Source organism: Miniopterus natalensis, chromosome 18 (genome assembly GCF_054644295.1).
Source record: "Miniopterus natalensis isolate mMinNat1 chromosome 18, mMinNat1.hap1, whole genome shotgun sequence".
NCBI lineage: Eukaryota > Metazoa > Chordata > Mammalia > Chiroptera > Miniopteridae > Miniopterus > Miniopterus natalensis.
The window spans coordinates 36779037-36799922 of record NC_142098.1 but is presented as its reverse complement, the minus strand read 5'-3'; the positions used below and the strand labels follow the sequence as shown (position 1 = coordinate 36799922).

Genomic DNA, 20886 nt, shown 5'->3' with positions numbered 1-20886 from the left:
GCACCCACGCACCCCCCGCCGCGGCCCACTGGGGTCTCCTACCCCAGTTCTGCCTACTCTGGGTCGTGACTGTTCGGAACCAGGTCTGTCTTTCCCACTGGATTGCCAGCTCCAGGTGGGTAGTGCGGGGCTATCTAGTCACCGATGTGTCACTAGCGCCACCAGGCTCAGGGCCAGGAACAGAGGAGGCGCTTGGGGAATATGTGCGGAATAAAAGAATGGATGGGGAAACTGAGGCTACATCAATGGCAGTGCTGGGATTCAAACCCGAGGCTGTACAGAGAGAAGGGACCTAGTTTGATCTTCCACCGCCTCCGCTTCATTGAACCCTGTCCAGAGCCGCAGCACACAACAGGCCTCAGTCAGGGCACTGAAGCTGAACCGCTTGGTAACTAGAGACGCTCAGGCTCAAAGACCCGCCGCTCTCTCCAGCCCGAATCTCCAGTCCTCCACGACCATAGAGAGCTGAGCGGGGACGGCTCTCTGGGGAACGGTGAGGGCGGGCTGGAGGGCTAGAGAGGCCGGAAGTGCAGCGAGCCTGGGGACGCTCTCGCCGGACCAGTCTTTTCCCCGCCTCTCGGGGTTGACCAGGTGAGTCCTCCTGGTACAGAGACTGCGGGGTAGGAGCGAGAAGGGTGGTGGGATTTGGGGGGGGGGGGGGGGGGGGCGGGGAGAGGAGTGGAGACTGCTGGTGGCGATTGGCAGGCGCGGAAGCCAATCAGTTGCGGTGACAGAGATGGACACGAGGGAAGGAGGGAGGGGCGGGCATCCAGGTGCGAGCCCCGGGGCGGGGCGGACCGAAGGTGGGACTGCAGCCCAGTCCCGCACACAGAAGGCTGGGAACGGTGAGGGCGGGACCGATGGGACGTAGGGGCCTTGTGGGGCGGGGCGAGCCGCAGGTGGAGGCCCCCTCTGGCCGGGGCTTTGTAGAAGCTGGGGCGCTGGGTGTTTGCAACTTGATGCTGTGGAAACCTGGGATTTTTTGGGGGGGATGGCTGCGAGTGGGGGTTCCTGCTGGAGGGATGGGAATGCAGACGCTGATGTCTCACTCGCTCCCGCCGCCGCGTCTTCATTTGCAGGCCCCTGAAGAACCTTGGGATGGACGAAGGGGGAGTGCGGCCACCCTCCGGGCCACCCACAAGGAAGAAATTCTTCGTACCCCTGGGCGAGGATGAGGTCCCTCCTGCTGGGGTAGGACAGAGAGATGGGGGGGGGGGGCCGCTGGGAGGCTGGGAGGCTGTAGAGGAAGGCGGACGGAAAGGGAGGCTACAGTGCGGGTTAGGAAAGGTAGGAGCCCGGGTCACCTTGGGAAATCGGGCCTTCGCTTCCGTTCTGTTTCTCTGCCTGTCAAATGTCAAGGTGGTTCTGAGAGCGCCGAGGCCGAGGCTGCAAACTAGCAACCAGCGAGTGGCCCCGGGATGCGCTTTATGTGGCCACACCCAGCAAGGCATGAATTTCTTGCTGACATTTGAGAATTGGAAGGTTTTGCAAATTAAACAAACAAACAAAAACCTGACACTTTTGACATGACTTGATAAATCGAAGGATCTGGCAACACTGAGATCTCCTTCTCACAGGAAAACAGTTGGCTGGTGCTGAGTACTGGCTGCCGCTTATGTGCTATGAAGAAAAGAAAGTGGGCTAAGGATACAGGGTATAATGGGGGAGAGGGGCTGCCTTAGGTAGGACAGTTAAGGGACTGCCTCTCTTGGCAGAGACGTGATTAAGTGATAGAGTGAGCTATGTGACAACATCTGTAGGGAGGGAACAGCCAGTGCAAAGGCTCTGAGGTCAGAGAGACCTGACAAGTTTGAGGGCAGAAAGGCCAGTGGGGCTGGAGAAGACAAAGCAAGGGGGAAGAGTTGGGAGGGGAGGTCCCTGAGGCAAGGGGCAGGGACATATCTTCTAGAGTCTTGTGGGCTATGGTGACAGCTTTGGCTTTTACTCTGAGGCAGGCTATGAGCAGAGGAGGGAAATGATATGAGAGGGTGAGGAACAGAGGGTGAGAGGTGAAGGTTAGGCAGGGATCCAGTGAGGAGGTGATGACAGTGGTCCAAGGGAGAGAAGATTGTGGCTGGGGCCAGGGTACAAGCTGAGAAGTGGGAAGAAATAGATATATTCTGATTTTGATCCCCCCACCATATCTCCCCACAGGCCAAGCCCTTATTCAAATCCACTCGGAGCCATCCCACCGTGGAGACTTCAGCCCAGGCAGCCCCTCAGACCTACGCTGAGTATGCCATCTCAGGACCTGCAGGAGGGGCTGGAGCCACACACCCCGCGGGGCCAGAACCCCAGGCAGGAGAGACCCCCAACCAGGCTCCTAAACCAGGGGCAAAATCCAACAGCATTATTGTGAGCCCTCGGCAGGTGAGGAGGGGGTTGGAGAAGTGGAGCTTTGAAGTTTTGGTGGGAAAAACAGTAATAGGAATGCCTTTCTGGTGGGCAGTGGGAGGAGGTCTGAGTACAAGCCATTGTACTCTAAGCAGTGCCGTTCGCTCATTCATTCATTCATTCATTCATTCATTCATTCATTCATTCAACTACTGTGTGGAGGTTGATGCTGCCCTACAGGTCTTATTTTGCTGTGACAAAAATACCATAAACAAGAAACAGTTTTGGAGTTATCTCTCACAGTTTGGAGACTGGGAAGTTCAAGATCAAGACACTGGCAGAATGGTGTCTAGTGAGGTTCCCACTGTGTCCTTATGGTGAAGGAAGGGATGAGGGAGCTCTGGGGTCTCTCTTATAAGGGCACTAATCCCCTTCATGTGGGCTTCACCCACCTGACGGAGCCCGCAACCTGGGCGTGTTCCCTGACCGGGAATCGAACCACGATCTCCAGGATCATAAGTTGATGCTCAACTGCTGAGCGACGCCAGCCAGGCCCATCTGTGCCTTTAAAATGGGGGTTCATCCACTTATAGTCCACAAATACGTTCAGAGGTTGCCAGATGCTGTTCTTGGCTCAGGATAGAGTGATAGAAAGGAAACAGAAAGTCTCTGTAGTTGAGAGAGCTGATGTTCTTTATACAAAGATGAAAATAGGACCTAAGAATGTGAAAAGTGCTCAGTAGTGTCAGCCATCAGGGAAATGCAAATCAAAACCACAGTGAGCCCTGGCTGGTGTGGCTCAGGTGGTTGGAGTGTCATCCCATGCACCAAAAGGTGGTGGGTTCGATTCCCAGTCAGGGCACATACAGGAGGCAGATGATCAATGTTTCTCTCTCTCTAAATCAATTTAAAAAAATTGATTTTAAAAAAAAGACCACTGTGAAGTCCCACTCACACCTACTAGGACGTCTAGACTAAAAAGGACAGACAGTAATAAGGGCCGTGAGGCTGTGGAGGAATTGGAACCCCCAGACACTGCTGGTAGGGAAGTAGAATGGTGCAGCCACTTTGGAAAATGGCCTGGCAATTCCTTAAACATTTAATCATAGAGTTAGCATATGACCCAGCAAGTCCACTTCTAGCTATATATCCAAGAGAAATGAAAATGCATGTCCACACAAAATCTTGCACACAAATGTTCATAGCAGCATTATTCATTATAACCAAAAAGTGGACAGAACTCAAATGTCCATCAACTGATGACTGACTTCTTTTTTTTATTTAATATTTTTATTGATTTCAGGGAGAGGAAGGGAGAGGGAGAGACAGAAACATCAATGATGAGAGTCATTGATCAGCTGCCTCCTGCATGCCCCCTACTGGGGACCGGACTTGCAACCCAGGCATGTGCCCTGACTGGGAATCAAACTGTGACCTCCTGGTTCACAGGCTGATGCTCAAACCGCTGAGCCACGCCTGCTGGGCCCAGGGATCCTTTAGTTAAGGCCTGGGGCTAGGGGAGTCTGGGGAGAGGAGGAGAGCGAAGCTGTGAGACCCAGGGTAGGGCAGGAGGAGGGTGGAGAGGTGCTGAGAGAGGTGGGGGCGGGGCCCTGGGGTGGCGTAGTTCCAGGGCCTTCCTGTTAATAGCTTTGGCTCTGGCTCTTCCTCCCTTCCCAGAGGGGCAACCCTGTACTGAAGTTTGTGCGCAACGTTCCCTGGGAATTTGGTGACGTGGTTCCTGACTACGTGCTGGGTCAGAGCACCTGTGCCCTCTTCCTCAGGTGAGCTCTGGGGGCTGTCCCACCTCCAGGAAGGCATGGAGGGTGTGCTAGGGTGTTCTGGGCTCTTCTGCAGGAGACCTCCAGGCCTGGCCCTGTCTGCTCTGGGCCCAGGTATGGGAGGAAGAGGGCTGGGTCTGGAGGTGCCGGAGTGACAAGAGCTGTGGGCCCAGACTCCTGTGTCTGAGCAAGTAGGGGGCCGGGTCACTCATGTCCCAGACTGACTCCAGCATCCAGGGCTGAAGTTGACAAGGGCCAGGATTTCTCTAACCTCTGCCCCATTAAACTGGGGCCCCTCTCCAGGCAGAGCCAGAGAGGGGAAGTGAAACTTCTAGGTTCCTGTCCTCTCTGCAGGGAATGAGAGCTGGTGGCTCTGGGGCAGAGATGTCCCTGAGGCCCCTGAGTGGAGAAGCCCCCACTTCCCCTCCAGTGTTCTCTGAGGTTAAAGCCCACGATCATGGATGGTTCTGCTTCCCAAGACCAGCTGCGCAATGTCCCCCAGTCACACTCTTTAGGGCAGTGATCTCCTCTTCTCTACCTGAAGCCCAAGCATCCCCCCTTCCTTGGTGAAGAACCTGGGGCCAACCTCTCAGGGAGCCAGAGCCAGGCAGCCCTTGCTGCCAAACCCTTCTGTGCCCCTTCCTGGGAGGGTGAAGTCACTTACGCTCTCTGAACCTCAGCTCCTGGCAAGACTGTCCCAACTCTGCATTTTAGCGAGAGTGAAAGGCTCCCTGGACCGTGAGGCCAGGAGACCTCCCAATCCCTTCCTCTCCCCCGCCCCCAGCCTCCGCTATCACAACCTCCACCCAGACTACATCCATGAGCGGCTGCAGAGCCTGGGGAAGAGCTTCACCCTGCGGGTCCTGCTCATCCAGGTGGACGTGGTAAGCAGGGGTCCCTCCCCGCCAGCCTCACTGTCCCCACTTGAGAAATGGAGAACGTTGGGCCTCGTGGTAGCCAAGGGGACTGTTGAAAATCCCTTCCAAGGAGAAATACAAGTCAAAACCTCAGTGAGGATCCATTTTCCCCATGAGATTGACACCCTGCGTTGGCAGGGAGGTGGGAGGGTAGAATTATCCATCTCCTCCTTCCCCAAGCCTGCTTCAACTAGGCCAGCACGCTGCCCCCTCAATGTTTCTGAATCTGTTTTATCTTCTCTATCCTCGCAGCCTGGCCCGATCCAGGCCCCCTCTCCTGCTTGGGTCCCTGCCCCAGCCTCTTCCCTTGTCTCATGGCCTCCAGCCTTGACCCCTCCCATCCTCATAGCAGCCAGGGGGCTCTTCCTAAAGCCCAGGTCTGGTGTTCAAACCCCTAAATGGCTTCCCCATGCTCTCCGTGGCCCCTGAGGCCAGTGTGTCCTGACCCTTGCCCAACTCTTTGGGCTCATGTCTAAGTTTCTTTGTGAAAACCCTTTCTTTTGCTCTGGCCGGGTAGCTCAGTTGGTTAGAGTGTCTTCCTGGGACACCAAGGTAGTGGGTTCGATCCCCAGTCAGGGCACATATAAGAATCAACCAATGATGCATAAATAAGTGGAGCAGTAAATCAATGTTTCTCTTTCTCCCTTCGTCTCTCTCTCAAGTCAATTTTTTAAAAAGTCCCTTTTTTCACATCTCCCATCCCATACCAAGTGAATTGTAATTCCTCAAGCCCTCTTTTCCCTCTCATCCTCGCGCATGCTCTTCCCTGTGCCTGAGATCCCCTTTTTGTTCTCCTTTGCTGCCTTTACTCCTTTTCATCCCCCTTAAGGTCTCAGCTCAGATGCCCTCTCCTCCAGGAAGCTCTCCCTGAATCCTCACACAGGTCATATGCTCCTCTGGCTCCCCCTACCCCCAGCTCTGGCCACTCTGAGTCATCTCTTGTCTGGGGATGGGTCTGTCCCCTCTTCAGACTGTGAGCCCAGGATGATAGAAGCAGGGCTGTCTCAGTCATGGCTGGGTCCTGGTACTGCCCAGCACAGGCCAGGCAACCCAGTAGGAGCTTAAGGAGTGTCAGTTGAGCTCCTGGCATCCTAAGCTACTGTTTTCAGGACTATAATTCCTTGTTTCTCCCAGATCTCTCATTCTAATTCTCTCTCTTTTCTTCTCCACCCAGAAAGATCCTCAGCGGGCCCTCAAGGAGCTGGCTAAAATGTGCATTCTGGCAGACTGCACCCTGGTCCTTGCCTGGAGGTGAGATCGAGGCTCCCTGCCCAGGTCAGGCTCTATCCTGAGAGTCATTCCCTTCCCCGCAACCTTCTCAACCCTTCCGTTCTCCTCTCATGAACTCTTTGTGAACCTGGTCCAGGCATCTCTCTGGCCTCAATTTCTTCATCTGTAAAATAGAGTCCTAATATCTTTCTTGTAGGGATGTAGGCACAAAGGCAGGTAATGTAGATCAAGTTCCCAGGACCATACTAGTCACTTAAGAGTTAGACATAAAATTTGGCTGAATAATTAATTCCATGTCAAGTTTTCTAAAGACCATTTAGATGAGTTCTCCAATTGGAAAAAAAGAATCCCTTCCTCACACCATACACAAAAGGTAAATCCTGACAAGTGATTTTTTAAAAATTACAATAGCCCAGCTGGAGTGGCTCAGTTGGTTGAGCATCATCCTGTGCACTGAAAGGTTGCCGGTTTGATTCCCACTCAGGGCACATGCCTGCGTTTCAGGTTTGATCCCGGTTAGGGCCTGTACAGAAAGCAACTGATTGATGTTTCTCTCCCCCCCCGCCCCTTCCTCTCTCTAAGTGTGTCCTTGGGTGAGGATTAAAAAAAAAATTACAATAAAAGTGTTACAAGAAATCTTATGGGAGAATATTTTTTATAATCTTGGGGTATGAAAAGTCTCCCAAAGCAAGACACAAACCCCAAAATCCATAAAGGAAAAGGTAGACTGATTTGAGAAAATTATAATTTGAAACTTCTAGATGGTAAGAGATACTATAAACAAAGTTAAAAGGTAAATGATGCTCAGCTGGTGTGGCTCAGTTGGTTGTGTCGTCCCATGCACTGTCACGGGTATATGGACATGCAAATTATATTTATATGGTAAAGTATATTTAAATATTATTTATTTATTTTAAATATATCTATTGATTTCAGAGAGAGGAAAGGAGAGGGAGAGAGAGATAGAAACATCAATGATGAGAGTCATTGATCAGCTGCCTCTTGCACGCCCCCGACTGGGGATCGAGCCCGCAACCCGAGTGTGTGCCCTGACCGGGAATCGAACCCCGATCGCCTGGATCCTAGGTCGACGCTCAACCGCTGAGCCACGCCTGGCCGGGCCTAAATATTTTTTAAATACTTCAAAACCACAGCCAATTTTGTTTTTTATTTATTTATTTTATTAATCTTAGAGGAAAGGAGAGAGGGAAAGAGAGAGAAACATCGATGTGAGAAACATCAATGAGCTGCTTCCTGCATGTGTCCGACCAGACATCGAATCTGCAACATGAGTATGTGCCCTGACGGGAAATCAAATCCCGTGTGCAGGATGACCTCAACCAACTGAGACACCTGACCGGGGCTGTTTACCAGTTTATTAAAAGATATGATAAGGGATACAGATGAACAGCCAGATGAAGAGATACATAGGGTGAGGTCTGGGAGGATCCCAAGTGTAGGAATGTCTGTCCCCATGGAGATGGGGTGAGTAACCCTCACGGTGTGGATGTGCTCACCATCCTAGAAGCTCTCCAAACCCCATACTTTTGAGATATTATGGAGGCTTCCTCATGCAGGCATGATCAATGATTAACTCCATTTCCAGCCCCTTTCCCTCCTTGTTGCTGGAGGATGGGGGTGGGGCAGAAACTTCCAAGCTTCTAATCACGGCTTGGACTTCCTGGTGACCAGCCCCATCCAGCGTCACCTTATTAGAACAAAAGATGCTCCTAGTGCTCTTATCACTTAAGAATTTACAAGGTTTCAAGAGCTCCGTGCCAGCAACCAGGGGCAAAGACCAGGCTAGATGTTCTATTTTCACAGTAGCCTCTTCAGATTGGCTTCTTCCGCTTAGCAACATGCTAAGGTTCCTCCATGTCTTTCTGTGACTTGGTAAATCATTTTTAATCACTGAATAATATCCCATTGTCTGGATCCACATTCTTTTTCAGCTGCTGAGCATTCCATTGTGTAGATGGACCAGGTCAACCCCTATATTGGTGGACACCTGGGAGTCTCTGTTTTAAAAAAAAAAAATCAAATTCATTTTAGAGAGAGAGGGAGAGCGGGAGAGAGAAACACTGATGTGAGATCAGCTGCCTCCCGCACACACCTGGACCAGAGGTTGAGCTCACAACCTGGGCATGTGCCCTGACCAGGAATTGAACCGGCAACCTTTTGGTGTGGAGGACAGTGCTCAACCAACTGAGCTGCACCAGCCAGGGTGGAATGCTCTGTCTTTTGCTGTTACCACCAACATCCCTACTTCTGTCCTGAGCCCCAGGAATGGGTTTTTTACGCCAAATGGTATTTGTAATTCTGTGCCCTCCCTCCAGATTTATACCTCTATACTGTTTGAGTATTTGGAGAAATGTGTTTATTCATTAGTTGTATAATAAAACAAAAGCAAGTGTAAAAATCACTCCATTTTGTGGTAAGTAGCAGAGTGTAAGGAGCCTGGCTGGGTGAAACAGACCCACTGAGGGGTCTCTCCTCCTCGCCAGCTGTATAATCTGGGCAAGTCACTCAACCCCACTGGTCTCTTTTCCCCCTCTGCCTTACAGGATCTCACAGGGCAGTCCAGCAGCCTCTGAATATAATGGGCTTAGGACAGTGACTGGCACACATGGGATATTTTGCAATCAATAAATAAATGAGATTGAGCTCCGTCTTCTAACGAGGAAAGATGTCTGATTATATTGTAGAACGCAAAAATGAAAGCAAATTACAGAACTGGATAAAGGGTGCTAAGTGTGTGTCCTGAACAAATTTAATAATAATAATAATAATAATAATAATAATAATAATAATAATACCTACTGCATTGAGAGAAAAGCACAACGCCCATTTTATAGAAAACAATAGAATTAGAAAAATGAATGTTTCTTTCAATAATATAAATAAATTTTGATCAACAAACATTTCTTACTAGCTGGATTTTGAAGGCTAAGAAAATACCTCAAGACAAATAAATACTTTATTTACTTCCACTCAATTCACTATTCTTAAGTGCCAGAGAAAAAATGCCAGGATTTTCCTGCTAATAAACTTCAGTTATGTGCTTTACTCTGCACACATATACACCCTTGTTATGATTTAGCTGTTTCTACTACCTTTGAAACAGTTAATTACATGTCAAAAACAGTGCTTAATGTCAATATTAATGGTGATTAATAAATCATGTTTGTTGCTATAAAAGATTCAGCAGTCAGTATCCTGAGCTTTCCTTTTGAAGGTGGGATTTATTTTATTATTTTTAATTTATTGATTGGTTGATTGATTTTAGAGAGAGAGGAAGGAGAGACAGAAACATCGATTTATTGTTCTGCTTATTTATGCTTTTTTGGTTGATTCTTGTATGTGCTCTGACTGGGGATCGAACCCACAACCTTGGCATATCAGGACAACATTCTAACCAATTGAGCTACCTGCCAGGGCGAAGGTGGACTTTGTATGAAAACTTTCAGAAGCTGCTTTTCTTGGAAGTGGGAAGCTGAGTGCTCATGAGGCTGTGTTCCTATAGTCGGAAAAATAAACAGTTGTTCTCGTTTTCCTCTCTCTCAAACCCCGTGCAAAAGCTCCAGGTACTGACTTCCCTTCCCGAATAGCTAACAGTTCTTAAACAGGCTTCTAAGTGCCAGGCACTTACAGGGCGTTGACTCATTTAATTATCACAGTTCTGCCATCCACCCCACTTTACAGATGAGGAAACTGAGGCCCAGAGAGGTTAAAATCATTGGCCCAAGGTCACTCACATGGGAAGTGGCCCCTGAACCCAACTGGTCAGGGTCCTAAGCTCTGGCCCTTAGCCAGAAAAAATATGCCCAGCAGGGGTTGCTACCCAGGGGTCATTTAGGAGAGGCCGAGAATGTTCCTTTTTCTGTGTATTAGAGTTTGGAATTTTTAGTGTCAGCAATTACTACTACCATAATGAAATGAATCTAAAACATGACCCCTCCTTACCCTGGCTGACCCGAATGTCCTCTCACCCTAGCCCTGAGGAGGCCGGGAGGTACCTGGAGACCTACAAGGCCTACGAGCAGAAGCCGGCGGACCTCCTGATGGAGAAGATGGAGCAGGACTTCATGTCCCGGGTGAGGCCATGGCACCCCCCTGCCCAGCCTCTCCCCAGCTCCTTCCTGGGCTTTTGAGCTTCTGATCTCAAGTCATGCCTCTCCTCCCCAATCCCACCCTCAGCTTCCAGTCTCCCCTCTCCCACCGGAAGAGCAGCTAAAGGGGTCTACCTAAGCACAAACCTGATCCTGCCTTCCCCAGCTCAAAACCCTCCCATGTCTCCCCAGTGCCCTCAGAGAAAGCCTGGCCTCTCGCCAGCTTCACCAGGCCCTGCCTATTTGGGCCCAGCAGCTGTGCCCGCCCCCTGCCCTTGCATTCTCTGTCCCTTCTCCCAGGCCTACTCGCTTCTCTAAGTATGCGCCCATTTGTTCCCTCTTCTGTCTGCCTGATCCCATCTTTCACATCTGAGCTCTGATGCTTCCTTCTCCAGGAAGCCTGCCTTGATCCCCAGGCCAGGTCAAACACCACCACTGACTCCCCCATCCCAGCCCATCTGAGTCACCACTGTCTGGAACTAATTTGTCTCTCACACTGTACTGGGAGCCCCAGTAGGACAGAGCCAGGGCTGTCTAGGTCCCTGCTGTGTCCCCAGCACTCAGTGGGCTCCAATGATAGAGTAACAGTGGATGCCTACAGCCACCCCTGAGGTAGGTACCACTAGGACCCTCTTTTACCTGGAAATGGAGGCCCAGAGAGGTCAATTCCTGTGCTCAGGATCTCACAGGGAGTAAGCAGTGGGGCCTGGTTTTGAACACAGCTCTGACTTCAGAACCTGCAGTCTTCCCCTGGGCAGAACCAGCTGGAGATAAGTGGCATTTATCCTTTGTATGACCAACACCCTCTTAGGTACTTGGGGATCACTCTGAGATGACCTTTTAATCAGTCCAAAAAAGGGGCATTTATTGAGCACCTTCTGCATGCAAGGCAGTCTGGGACACAGTAGTAATCCAGCTCTGCCCTCATGGGTTCTTCTGCTCTCCTTTCGTCTCTTAACACACCTCTGCCTCCTTCTCCTCCCCTTTCAGGTAACTGAATGTCTGACCACGGTGAAGTCAGTCAACAAAACAGACAGTCAGACCCTCCTGACTACTTTTGGGGTAAGGAAGGATTCCTGTGTCCCTACAGGCTTTAAACCCGTGCCTTTTAAAGGAAGCCCCCCCCCCCCGTTCCCTTCCTTCCCCCACTCCCCCTTCCTGCCTTCCCTTCCCTCACACAGAACCTCACCTCCTCCCAGGACTATCCTAGACCCCTGATCAGCTGGGGCAGGGAAGAGCTTTGTGCTCACCTCCCCTGACCCTTTGCTCCCACCTTCCTCAGTCTCTGGAACAGCTCATAGCTGCACCGAGGGAAGATCTGGCCTTGTGCCCAGGCCTGGGGCCCCAGAAGGTAAGAGCTCTTGGAATGGACTTAGGGGTCAGGGGCAGGAGGGGGCCCCAAATAATGGGACCCCAGATCCCAACGTTCTAAGGTTTCAGAGGTCCCACAGTGCCTCTCCTACCAATGGAAAAGAGGGTGGGGACCAGCCCAACCTCACTCAGCCACCTCTGGAGAAAAAGAACTGAAGCCCACTCTGGATGTACCAAATAGTGGCTCATTTAATGACTAGTTCCTTTCTTTCTCTCCTCCACCCAGGCCCGTAGGCTGTTTGATGTCCTACATGAGCCCTTCTTGAAAGTGCCCCGATGACCTCAGCTGCCAAGGAGGCCCTCTGTGTAATAATAAAGCATGTTCCCGGTCCAGGCTCCTGCTGGCGTGCTGGTCCAACCGCCGGAAGGGGTTCTCTGCTCTCATCTTCTGACAGGCCAGGCGGCCGCCCCAGCTTTTCTTAGCAGCTGTCAGTTTCCCTGGAGGAGGCTGTGCAGGATCCTACTGCAGCTTCTTCTTCTTCTTCTTCTCCTGTCTCACAGGAGCCACCTCCCAAGACTCTGGATTCAGTGGCGGCTCTGACATCTCCTCCTGGGATGCCATCTCTGACCCCCCGCTTTCCTGGCCCCGCTTCTTCCTCTTCTTGGTGGGTGCTGGATCTGCCCTGGCCTCGGGCTCCATCATCTCACCTTGTGGGTCAGTCACCTCAGTCCCTGGCTCTGTCGCTTTGTGCCCTCTTTCTTTCTTCTTTTTCTTCTTGGTGGATGCTGGAGCTGCCTGAGGCTCAAGGTCACCTGGCAGCTCAGGCGCCATCACCTCCTCTTGGGGCTCCACCGCCTCTGTCTTTGGCTCCATCACTGAGTTCTGCCATTTTTCTTTCTTCTTCCTCTTTTTGGTGGATGCCAGCGCTGCCTCGGCCTGGGGCTCAACTTCATGCTGCAGTCCAGGCTCCATCATCTCCCCGTGGAGCTCCAGAGTTCTCACCTCTGGCTCTACAGCCTCAGTCCCTGGCTCCATCGGCACTTTGTACCCCTTTCCTTTCTTCTTTGAGGACAGCAGTGGGATGGCTTCCTCCTGTGGCTCCTCCTTCACCTGTAGCTGAGACTCAACTCTCATCCCCTCCACTGGCTCCGTCCCTTTGGTCCCCTTCTGTCTCTTCCTCTTCTTGGTGGGGGATAGGACTGTCTCTTGCAGAGGCTCAGTTTTCACCATGAGTTCCAGCTCCACAGTCTTTTCTTCTGGCTCCAGTGTCTCTGTTTCTGTCTCTTTAGGCTTCTTTTTCTTCCTCTTGCTGGGGGACGGAAACGGCACCCCCAGAGGTTCCCACACCACAGCCGCGGGTTCTGCTGCCACTGGCTCCATCACCCCCAGGTCATTTGGATGCTGCTGCTTCCTCTTCTTCTTCCCCACAACCGTCTCTGAGGACCCCAAAGCTGTGTCTGCCTCCAGGGTCCCATGCCCATTCACTGCCTCCTGAGGAACGGAGGCCTCATGCACATGCCTCCTCTTCTTCCTCTTCCCTGAGGCTGGCGACCTCAGTGCCAAGGCTGACCCAGGCCCTGTGACTGGTGGGCTGCCCCCAAAGGCACAGAACCGAGGCCTCAGGCCAGGGGGGATCTGTGGTGGGGGGTTTGCGGGAATGGGATGCAGCGGAATCCCCGATAGGGATTTTGGGGGACCTTCTAAGATCCTTAGGCTGCCCTTGGGGGTTGGGGCACAGGTGAGTCCACCTCCTGCCTCTCCTGAGGGGGCCAGCAGGGTTGATTCTCCAGTTTGGGGGCCGCTGCTGCTGAGGACCCGGTAGCGGTGTCTCTTGCCTGCCACCTTGCCCTTCACGATCTGGGAGCCAGAGAGAGGCACCAGACGCCCATTGAGGCTGAAAGGAGAAAGGGGGAGGGCAGAAACCTGGTCAGATTGTTTTGGTGGCACAGGGAAAGGAGCCGAGAAGCTGCATTTCTAGGTTCTTTAGGTCAAACCCCTCTAAATTTTCCCCAAGTCGAGCCGCTGGAGGGGGTAGTATTCCAGGGAAGTGGCATGGGACCACTCACCTGTCCGGGGCGAAGTCTACAGGGGCCCGGATAAGCCACAGTTCCGTATCGGGGCCCGTCAGCGCCTCCAAGGAGAAACGAGTGGGCTCTGAGGATGGAGGCGTCGCGGTAAAACTGGGGGGACAAGAGAAACGAGCAGCACCTGCAGAAGGGGAAACGGGCCTGCTGACACTTTCCTGCCAGTGCAGTCCTCCAGGGCGCCTACGGGTCCACTGGTCCCAGCCTCTTGAGCCCCACAATGGCCTCACCCGGTCTCTCCAAAGTTCTGTTCCGCAGAGACCCTCTGTCTCCAACTCCTAGGGGAGCTCTTGTCTCCACCGGTAGTCCTCCCAAGATATCCTTTCTCAGTCCGACACCGCCGCCCCCCCCCCCCAGGGCATGCTTTTCGCAGGTCCCGTTTCCGGAGATGTCCCTTTTTCCGTCCGGACGCTCCCGGGCGCCCCTTTCTCCTCCCGCCAGCCAGCCCTCTGGACCCCGCCGGCCCGCCCTGAAGCTACTCACCGGCGGACGGGGTCCCTGCCATCCGGTAAGCAGGACTTGCGCACGCCCGCAGCCAGACCCACTGCGGCCCCGCCGAGGACCACGTGGAACCGAAGGGGTGGGGCCTCACTCGGACGCGCCGAAGTGCGCGGGAGCGCGGAGGGGTCGCTCGGAGCCCGCTCGCTTTTGGAACAGAACTGGGGGAAATTTCCATTTGTGCGAAGCAGACAACCAAGGAAGACATCCTTCCTGGAAATCTGCTCCCAAAAGCAGCCGATTCGATGTCTGGCGGGAGGTGGAGCCACCAGGTCCCGGAGGACATCCCCCTTACTCTAGCCGACATTCTTTGCTCCAACGTCGCCTTAAAGGGCCAGCCACATCGATAGGACCTAACTCTTAAAGAGACAGGAAGATCGATTGGTCTGAAATTCTTAAAGAGATAGGTAAGAGTCTTGGTTGGCATGGCTGTGCTTTCAGTGTTACAGTCCCTTCTAGGGAGGCCCAGATGCCTTGGGAGTTCAGAACTGGAGTGGGAGGGGTGGAAAAATGGAGAAAAGGGGGTAATTCCTCCCGAGGGCGTGAAGTACCAGCCAGGGGCGGGGCTTCTGGACTACTGGGGAGCGGGAAACATAGGGGGCGGAGCCTCCAGACTCCAGAGCCAGACACGCGTGGGGCCGGGCGGGTTAAGGGGTAGGGCTTGTGGGACAAACGAGATGAGTAGATGTCCTGGAGGATCTAGTCTCGTGCGTGGGGCGCATTCCAGAAGGCTTTGGGGAAGGGAGAGAGAGTAGACCAGAGCCCTTTCCCGGACCCGGGGCGCGTGTAAACAGCGGCACGTGGGCCCAGATTTGGGGGACGCGTCCCCGCCCCTTCTGACAGGGACCGCCTCGCGTGGGGCGGCGGGCAGAGCCGCGAGACAGCGGCTAGACAGGGTGACCCAACTGCATTCCTGGCCGGTGTGTCAGCGCCGCTTCCCGCCCCCTCTGCCGAGATTTCGGATCCTACTCCGAAATTGGGGTGCTCATCTTTTCGTGGGGCGAGGGGCTTCCCAGAGCAGAGGTAGGGTCAGCGGACGCGTTCCCTCCGCCTGGGATCGCCGGACGGTCCCCGCGCGTGGGCGCGACACCCGGGCGTCGCCCCTGCGGGCTCCAGGACTACAATTCCCAGAGGACGCGAGGAGAGCCCAAGACCTAGGTTGCAGACACTGCTAGGGATTGTAGTCCCAGCTTTGGACGCCGTTGCTGGGACATCCCATCAAGATCCAAGCCTCCCTTTTTACCGACGGGAGACTGAGGCTCAGGAACCTGAGGGGATACTGACTTAGTTAGCTAGGCCCCCTTCTAGCGCCAGGGGCGGGGCGTGTGCGTCTCCCCCAGTCTCTAACCTTCTACCCCTTTGGTAGTGCCCAAATTTTCATTCAAGAAGTGGGAAACTGCGCTTGGAGGGATGCGGCAGGGAGTCAGGAGTCCGTCTTCCGCAGCCACAGAGAGGTAGAAGTCGGGACTCTGTTTCCAAGGCCAGGTCGCCCTAGGCTTCTGGGCCTCTCCCTTCCTGTCTGTGAAATGGACTTCGGGTGACTCCGAATGGGAACGCCTCGGTCTGCGCCCTGCTCCTCCGGGACTACAAGTCCCAAGGTGCTTGAGGTGACTCCGGCTCCCCCTCCCCTCCGGGACCCGCCTCTCTCCAGCCGGAGTCACGTTGTCTAACCTGTTCCCGGAGCCTGCCCCGCCCCGTCCTGCGCTCCCCGCAGCCGGAGCCGGAGCCGGAGCCCGAGGAAGACCCCTGGTGCCAGGATCGGCCCCTGATCTGTAAGTTCCACCTCCCTGGGGTCCAGCGGCTCTGGTGGAGCCGCGCCCGCGTCCCTGGGAGGACTGGGAGGAACTGGATGTGCGCAGACGCCAGGGTCCTTGGAAGGAGAGAACTTGGATACTTGATTTACTGAGTAGAAGGAAAGGGGGCCCGGACGCCCGAGTTCTTGGAATGGAGGACTCGGACGCCGTGGTCCTGGGGATACGTTGGAGCTGGGACTCCTGACGCACTCGAATTGGGGGCTCTCGGAACCCTGAGCCTTTGAGTAGAATTGGGGTAAGGGATACCTGCCTGCCTCTTGGGCAGAAATGGGAGACTCCGACGGCTGGGGCTCTGGCATGGGCGGCCTTCCCTAGCGCTCCTGCTGCCTTCTCCACAGAGCATGTAGATCTCCGAGAAGAATCAGGGGTGGGGTGGGGTGGGGTGGGGATAGTGGAACCCCGGTCCCTGAAATGGAGCAAGACAAATACCAGGGGTCCCTCTGGAGGCTGTGTCCCGGCGCTTCTCTAACTTTCCAGCTCTGGGGTGGGGGCTGGGGGTGGGAGGAGTGGGGCAGTTCTCCAACCTCCTCTGTGCCGCTGCGCGATCCCCAACATGTCATTAACCGAGGCGTCAGACCTGCCTAACCAGAGAGGGGACCTCCGCCCCAGGGCGCCCCCTGGCGCGGGCGTGGTGCCTCGATTGCCCCATGGAGGTGGGAAACAACTGGGGTTTGCAGAGGGCGGGAGTTCTAAGTAGAACCCAGGGCAGAATTCCAGAAGGTGGGGTTGGGTCCGGGTTCTGGGAGGCTTGCCTGGCTGGGCACTACACAGTCATTACCCAGAGAGAATGGGGGTAAGAGGTCAGAGTTGGGGGGAGGCAGGATGTGGCATCCCCCTCCCTCTGCAGCTCTAAGGGGTACAGAATTCCATCTATTCCCACCAGATTTTCTGACTAACCTTTTCCCTCCTAGGGCTACTCACCTTGACCCCGAGGTGAGAAATGTCACCTCCACCCCCATCTGTCTGACCTGAGGTAGCGTGGGAGATAAGGGAGGGATAGAGGCTAATTCTGGAGGTGTGTGTCTGTCCTTGAAGCAGGGGGAGGGCAGAGCCCCGCACCTCCCTCTGTCTCCCCCTTCTCTCCACCCCCAAGTGTCACGTGAAGGGATTAAACTAGAGGGTGGGGGAGGCAAGGGGCTCTGATGAGAGAGGGAAGAACTTCCTAAAAGTCTGGGCTTGAAGGGCATTTGGTAATAGCCTGCGATGACATTAAAAATAATAACCATGGCTGCCAAGACAGAGCTCACAGTGTGCCGGGCTTAGGCTTGGCAGGTAGACCGGATGGTTCCCATTGTCTCAGGCAATTGTTCAAAGGTGTCACTTCCAATGAGGTTTGCAGACCCCACCCAAGGGAATAACTTCTCCCTACTCCAGTGGGGAAACAGGCTGGAGAGCAGGCACAGCCTACACCCTGGGCTTTTTCCGCCTTCTGTTTGGAAACTTCCAGGGCTCCACATGCCCCTGTGCTTAAATTATTGTGGATGACCCCTCGCCAGAACTCAGGAGAGTACATGGAGAGTTTAGGGCTCAGGAAGTCAAGACCCCAGGGGTCCAAGTGCAGGGCTTTTAGAATCTCAGAAAGAGTTGACAGGGCTCTTTTTTGGGGAAAAGATTACTTTGAGCATTGATCCCTCACTCTGTGTCAGACCCTGTGTTATCTTAATGAGCAGCAAAGGAAGACCAGAGTTAAGAACCGTATATGTGTGAACTTTATTTGGTGCCCTGCACTGTTCTAAACATTGTGTATAAATTATCTCACTCAAACCTCACATTCCTTTGAGGTGAAGGTATTAATCCCCCATTATAAACATGAGGAAACTGAGGCACAGAGAAGCTAAATAACTAGTCCAAGGTCGAAGCTTAGAAAGGGGAAGGTCTTAGCCCATTTCACAGCTGTCTTCAGACGGGGAAACCAAGTCCCAGAGCGGGTGAGGCCTCTCCCAGCGTCAGCCTGTCCGCACAGAGCTGTAGGATTACAATCTGGGTATTCCCAGGCCAGCCTGGCGCTGTGGCCCGGTTACTGAGGATAATTCCTCTGGAAGCCCCCTGCCCTCCCTCCCGCACTCTTAACCTGGCTGGAGTGCAGAGGAGGCCTGGAAAAGAGCTAGGGTCGGAGAGGAGGAGAGGAGCGGGCGCTGGGGTTGGGGAAGACCTGGGGGTGGAGGGCCGGGCCCGGGAGCAGAGGCGCCGCCCGCGCCGCCCTCGCGCCGCGCCCGGCCCGCTCTCTACCCCGCGAGCTTCTGCACCTGCCCGGACCCGCGGCGCATTCCCGGGGGCTGAGCTCAGGCGCTGTCCCCCGCCGGGCTGGGGTCGGACCGTGACCCTGAGCGCCCCCTGGCGGCCCCGACACTCCCTCCGCCCGCCCCAGCCTCGGGTGGGCCCCACGCCCAGCCTCGGCATTTCCTCTGAGCCAGAGGATGTCAGCGTGAGATCCGAGAGTCTTAGAAATATGGAAATCATGAAATCCCCAAAACAACCGCTCGCTGCCAGACTGCTGGCACTGGAGGCTGCAGAGAACTGTTCAACTTTTATATTTTAACAGAGGGTTTCCTGTGTATCTCTGAGATTCTAAAAGACCCGAGTTTTTGCCCTGGCCAGTGCGACTGGGTTGGTTGAGCGTCGCCCTGTGCACCAAAGGGTCGCTGGTTCGATTTCCTGTCAGGGCACATGCCCAGGTTTCAGTTCGGTCTGGGTTGGGGTGTGGGTTCTCTCATCGATGAGATAGACTGCTGTTTCTCCTCATTCTGCAGATCAGGAAACTGAGGCACTCTTGTCAGGGTGGGACAGTGGAGCCACCAGATTAGAACCCTGGAGGTCTGGCTCCTTCGTTGTGTTCTTACCCACTGCACTACACCATACAGTCCCCTAGGCTTTTTGGACAGTGGGATCCTGGGATAGATGGAATGTGGTACAGGAAGATAGAGAAAGCTAGGCTAGCCAAATTGGAGAATTCTAGAATGTTCCAAAGATAGAATCTAAGACTCAGAACTTTGGAACAATAGACTCTGAAGCTGAGGGGTTTTGGCTCTGTAGAGCAATCTCAGATCCTTATAGTGCAGAGCCTAGGCCTCTGAGAGATTGAAGAGGCCCTTCAGAACAGCTAATTTACCTCCTCCTTTCACTGTTGGGGAAACTGAGGCCCAAGGAGTGGAGGGGACTCATTGCTCAAGGTTATACACTCCCAACACACCCAAATGAGCCACCAGTCCCAACAGGTTCTGTCCTGAGGCTTCTCAGACGGGGGCCGGGATCAGCATGCCCCAGCCCGCCCTGCTGCCCACACCTGACCGCCAAAGCTAAGCTGCTGGTGAAGCCTGGGGAAGTGGCAAGGTTGGTGGGCGTGGCAGCTACTGTGGGGATGGGATGGTGCTGGCCTGACCGGTTCCTGGTGGCCTGGCTCCCATCCACTGGGCTGGTGACCACAGCAGCCCAGCCTTCCCTGGCCACTTCCCTGTTTTCCTGTTCACACTGAGTCCCTATGAACAAGGCCTCCTCTGGGTGAGGCTTCCTCTGGGTGGGGCCTCTGGGGAGAGGAAGCTGAGTGATCCCTGCCCTCTGGGACCCTTCTAGTCTGGTGGAGACGACCCAAAATAACAAGGTAGATCCATATGTGACACCTAGTACTGCGGGCTTCTTGCAGGGTGACCTTGAACAAATGTTTCTGAGCCCCGCTTTCTTGCCTGCTATGCTGATTTGACAATTGAATGAGGTATTGGGTGCAAAGAAGTTGGCACAATTCTAGGAGGCAGCAATAAATGATTGTCTTATTTTATTATACCAAGCAACTAGCACGGATCCTGGTACACAGTAGGCAGCACAATTATTATTATTATTATTATTATTATTATTATTGATTTTAGAGAGAGGAAGGGAGAGAGAGAAACATCGATTTGTTGTTCCACTTATTTATGCATCATTGGTTACTTCTCATATGTCCTCTGACTGGGGATCCAACCAACGACCTTAGAGTAGGGGGACAATGCTCTAACCAATTGAACTACCCACCCAGGGGAGGATATTTTTCAAAATAATAATTGTGCTGGGCCTGGTTGGGTAGCTCGGTTGGTTAGAGCATCATCCCCACACTCCAAGGTTGAGGGTTCACTTTTTCATCAGGGCACATACAAGAGCCAACCATTGAATGTGTGGAGGGGTGGAACCACAGGTAGATGTTTTTTTTTATTTTTCTGTCTCTCAAAATCAATCAATAAACATTTTTTAAAATATCCTCCGTATCTAGCATAGCTCCTCCTGGTCCCTAGTAGGTGGCATTCAGTAATTGATAGTTATTTTCGTTGCCTGTTATTATTATTATTAATTTTTAGAGAGAGGGGAAGGGGGAGAGAGAAACATCACTTCATTGCTCCACTCATTCATGAGTTTATCAGTTGACTCTCGTATGTGCCCTGACCAGGGATCAAACCCACAACCTTTGGTGCATCAGGACGATGCTCTAACCAACTCAGCTACTCAGCCAGGGCTTGATGGTTACTCTGATTTCATCTTCTGTTCACTATAATGCCTGGCACATAGTAGGTAATCAATGGATCAGTTGTTGAAGGAATGATTAGAATCTTATTAGGGCTGAGATAGAGAGATGGGCAAAGAGCCAGGTAAAGAGAGTTGATTGTCCTGAGTCTTCCAGCAGCGTTTTGAAGGAATTGGCATTTCCTAGCCGGGGAAGGGGTGGGGCACAGCGCTTCCAGTGCAACGAACTAGCAGAGTAAAGGCGCTGTCCTCCTCAGGGCCCCCAGGGTCCCCACGGCTGGTGTCTGAGAATCTTCACCCCCCTGCCCCCCACCCAACGCAG

At 53.5% G+C, this 20886-nt stretch overlaps 2 protein-coding genes across 2 annotated transcripts; one reads left to right on the top strand and one right to left on the bottom strand.

Moving 5' to 3' along the window:
* Positions 1-1002: 1002 nt before the first annotated feature.
* Positions 1003-12389, top strand: ERCC1 (ERCC excision repair 1, endonuclease non-catalytic subunit). The gene is made up of 9 exons (XM_016212604.2): positions 1003-1191; positions 2155-2370; positions 4012-4115; positions 4897-4996; positions 6204-6280; positions 10254-10353; positions 11359-11430; positions 11651-11719; positions 11966-12389. The coding sequence occupies exons 1-9, from the start codon at positions 1099-1101 to the stop codon at positions 12017-12019; spliced, it is 885 nt and encodes a 294-aa protein (XP_016068090.2). The 5' UTR covers positions 1003-1098; the 3' UTR covers positions 12020-12389.
* Positions 11911-14306, bottom strand: POLR1G (RNA polymerase I subunit G). The gene is made up of 3 exons (XM_016212585.2): positions 14248-14306; positions 13747-13888; positions 11911-13574 (listed from the first exon to the last, which is right to left on the bottom strand). Exons 1-3 carry the CDS (start codon positions 14267-14269, stop codon positions 12200-12202), a joined length of 1539 nt encoding a protein of 512 aa, XP_016068071.2. The 5' UTR covers positions 14270-14306; the 3' UTR covers positions 11911-12199.
* Positions 14307-20886: the final 6580 nt, after the last annotated feature.

Coding starts and splice junctions, on each gene's coding strand:
- POLR1G (XM_016212585.2), bottom strand. CDS start 14,269: ATGGCAGGGACCCCGTCCGCCG. Junction 13,889..14,247: donor GGCAGGGACCCCGTCCGCCG/GTGAGTAGCTTC, acceptor CCCCTTCTGCAG/GTGCTGCTCGTTTCTCTTGT. Junction 13,575..13,746: donor GTAGACTTCGCCCCGGACAG/GTGAGTGGTCCC, acceptor TTCTCCTTTCAG/CCTCAATGGGCGTCTGGTGC.
- ERCC1 (XM_016212604.2), top strand. CDS start 1,099: ATGGACGAAGGGGGAGTGCGGCCACCCTCCGGGCCACCCACAAGGAAG. Junction 1,192..2,154: donor ATGAGGTCCCTCCTGCTGGG/GTAGGACAGAGA, acceptor ATCTCCCCACAG/GCCAAGCCCTTATTCAAATC. Junction 10,354..11,358: donor AGCAGGACTTCATGTCCCGG/GTGAGGCCATGG, acceptor CTCCCCTTTCAG/GTAACTGAATGTCTGACCAC.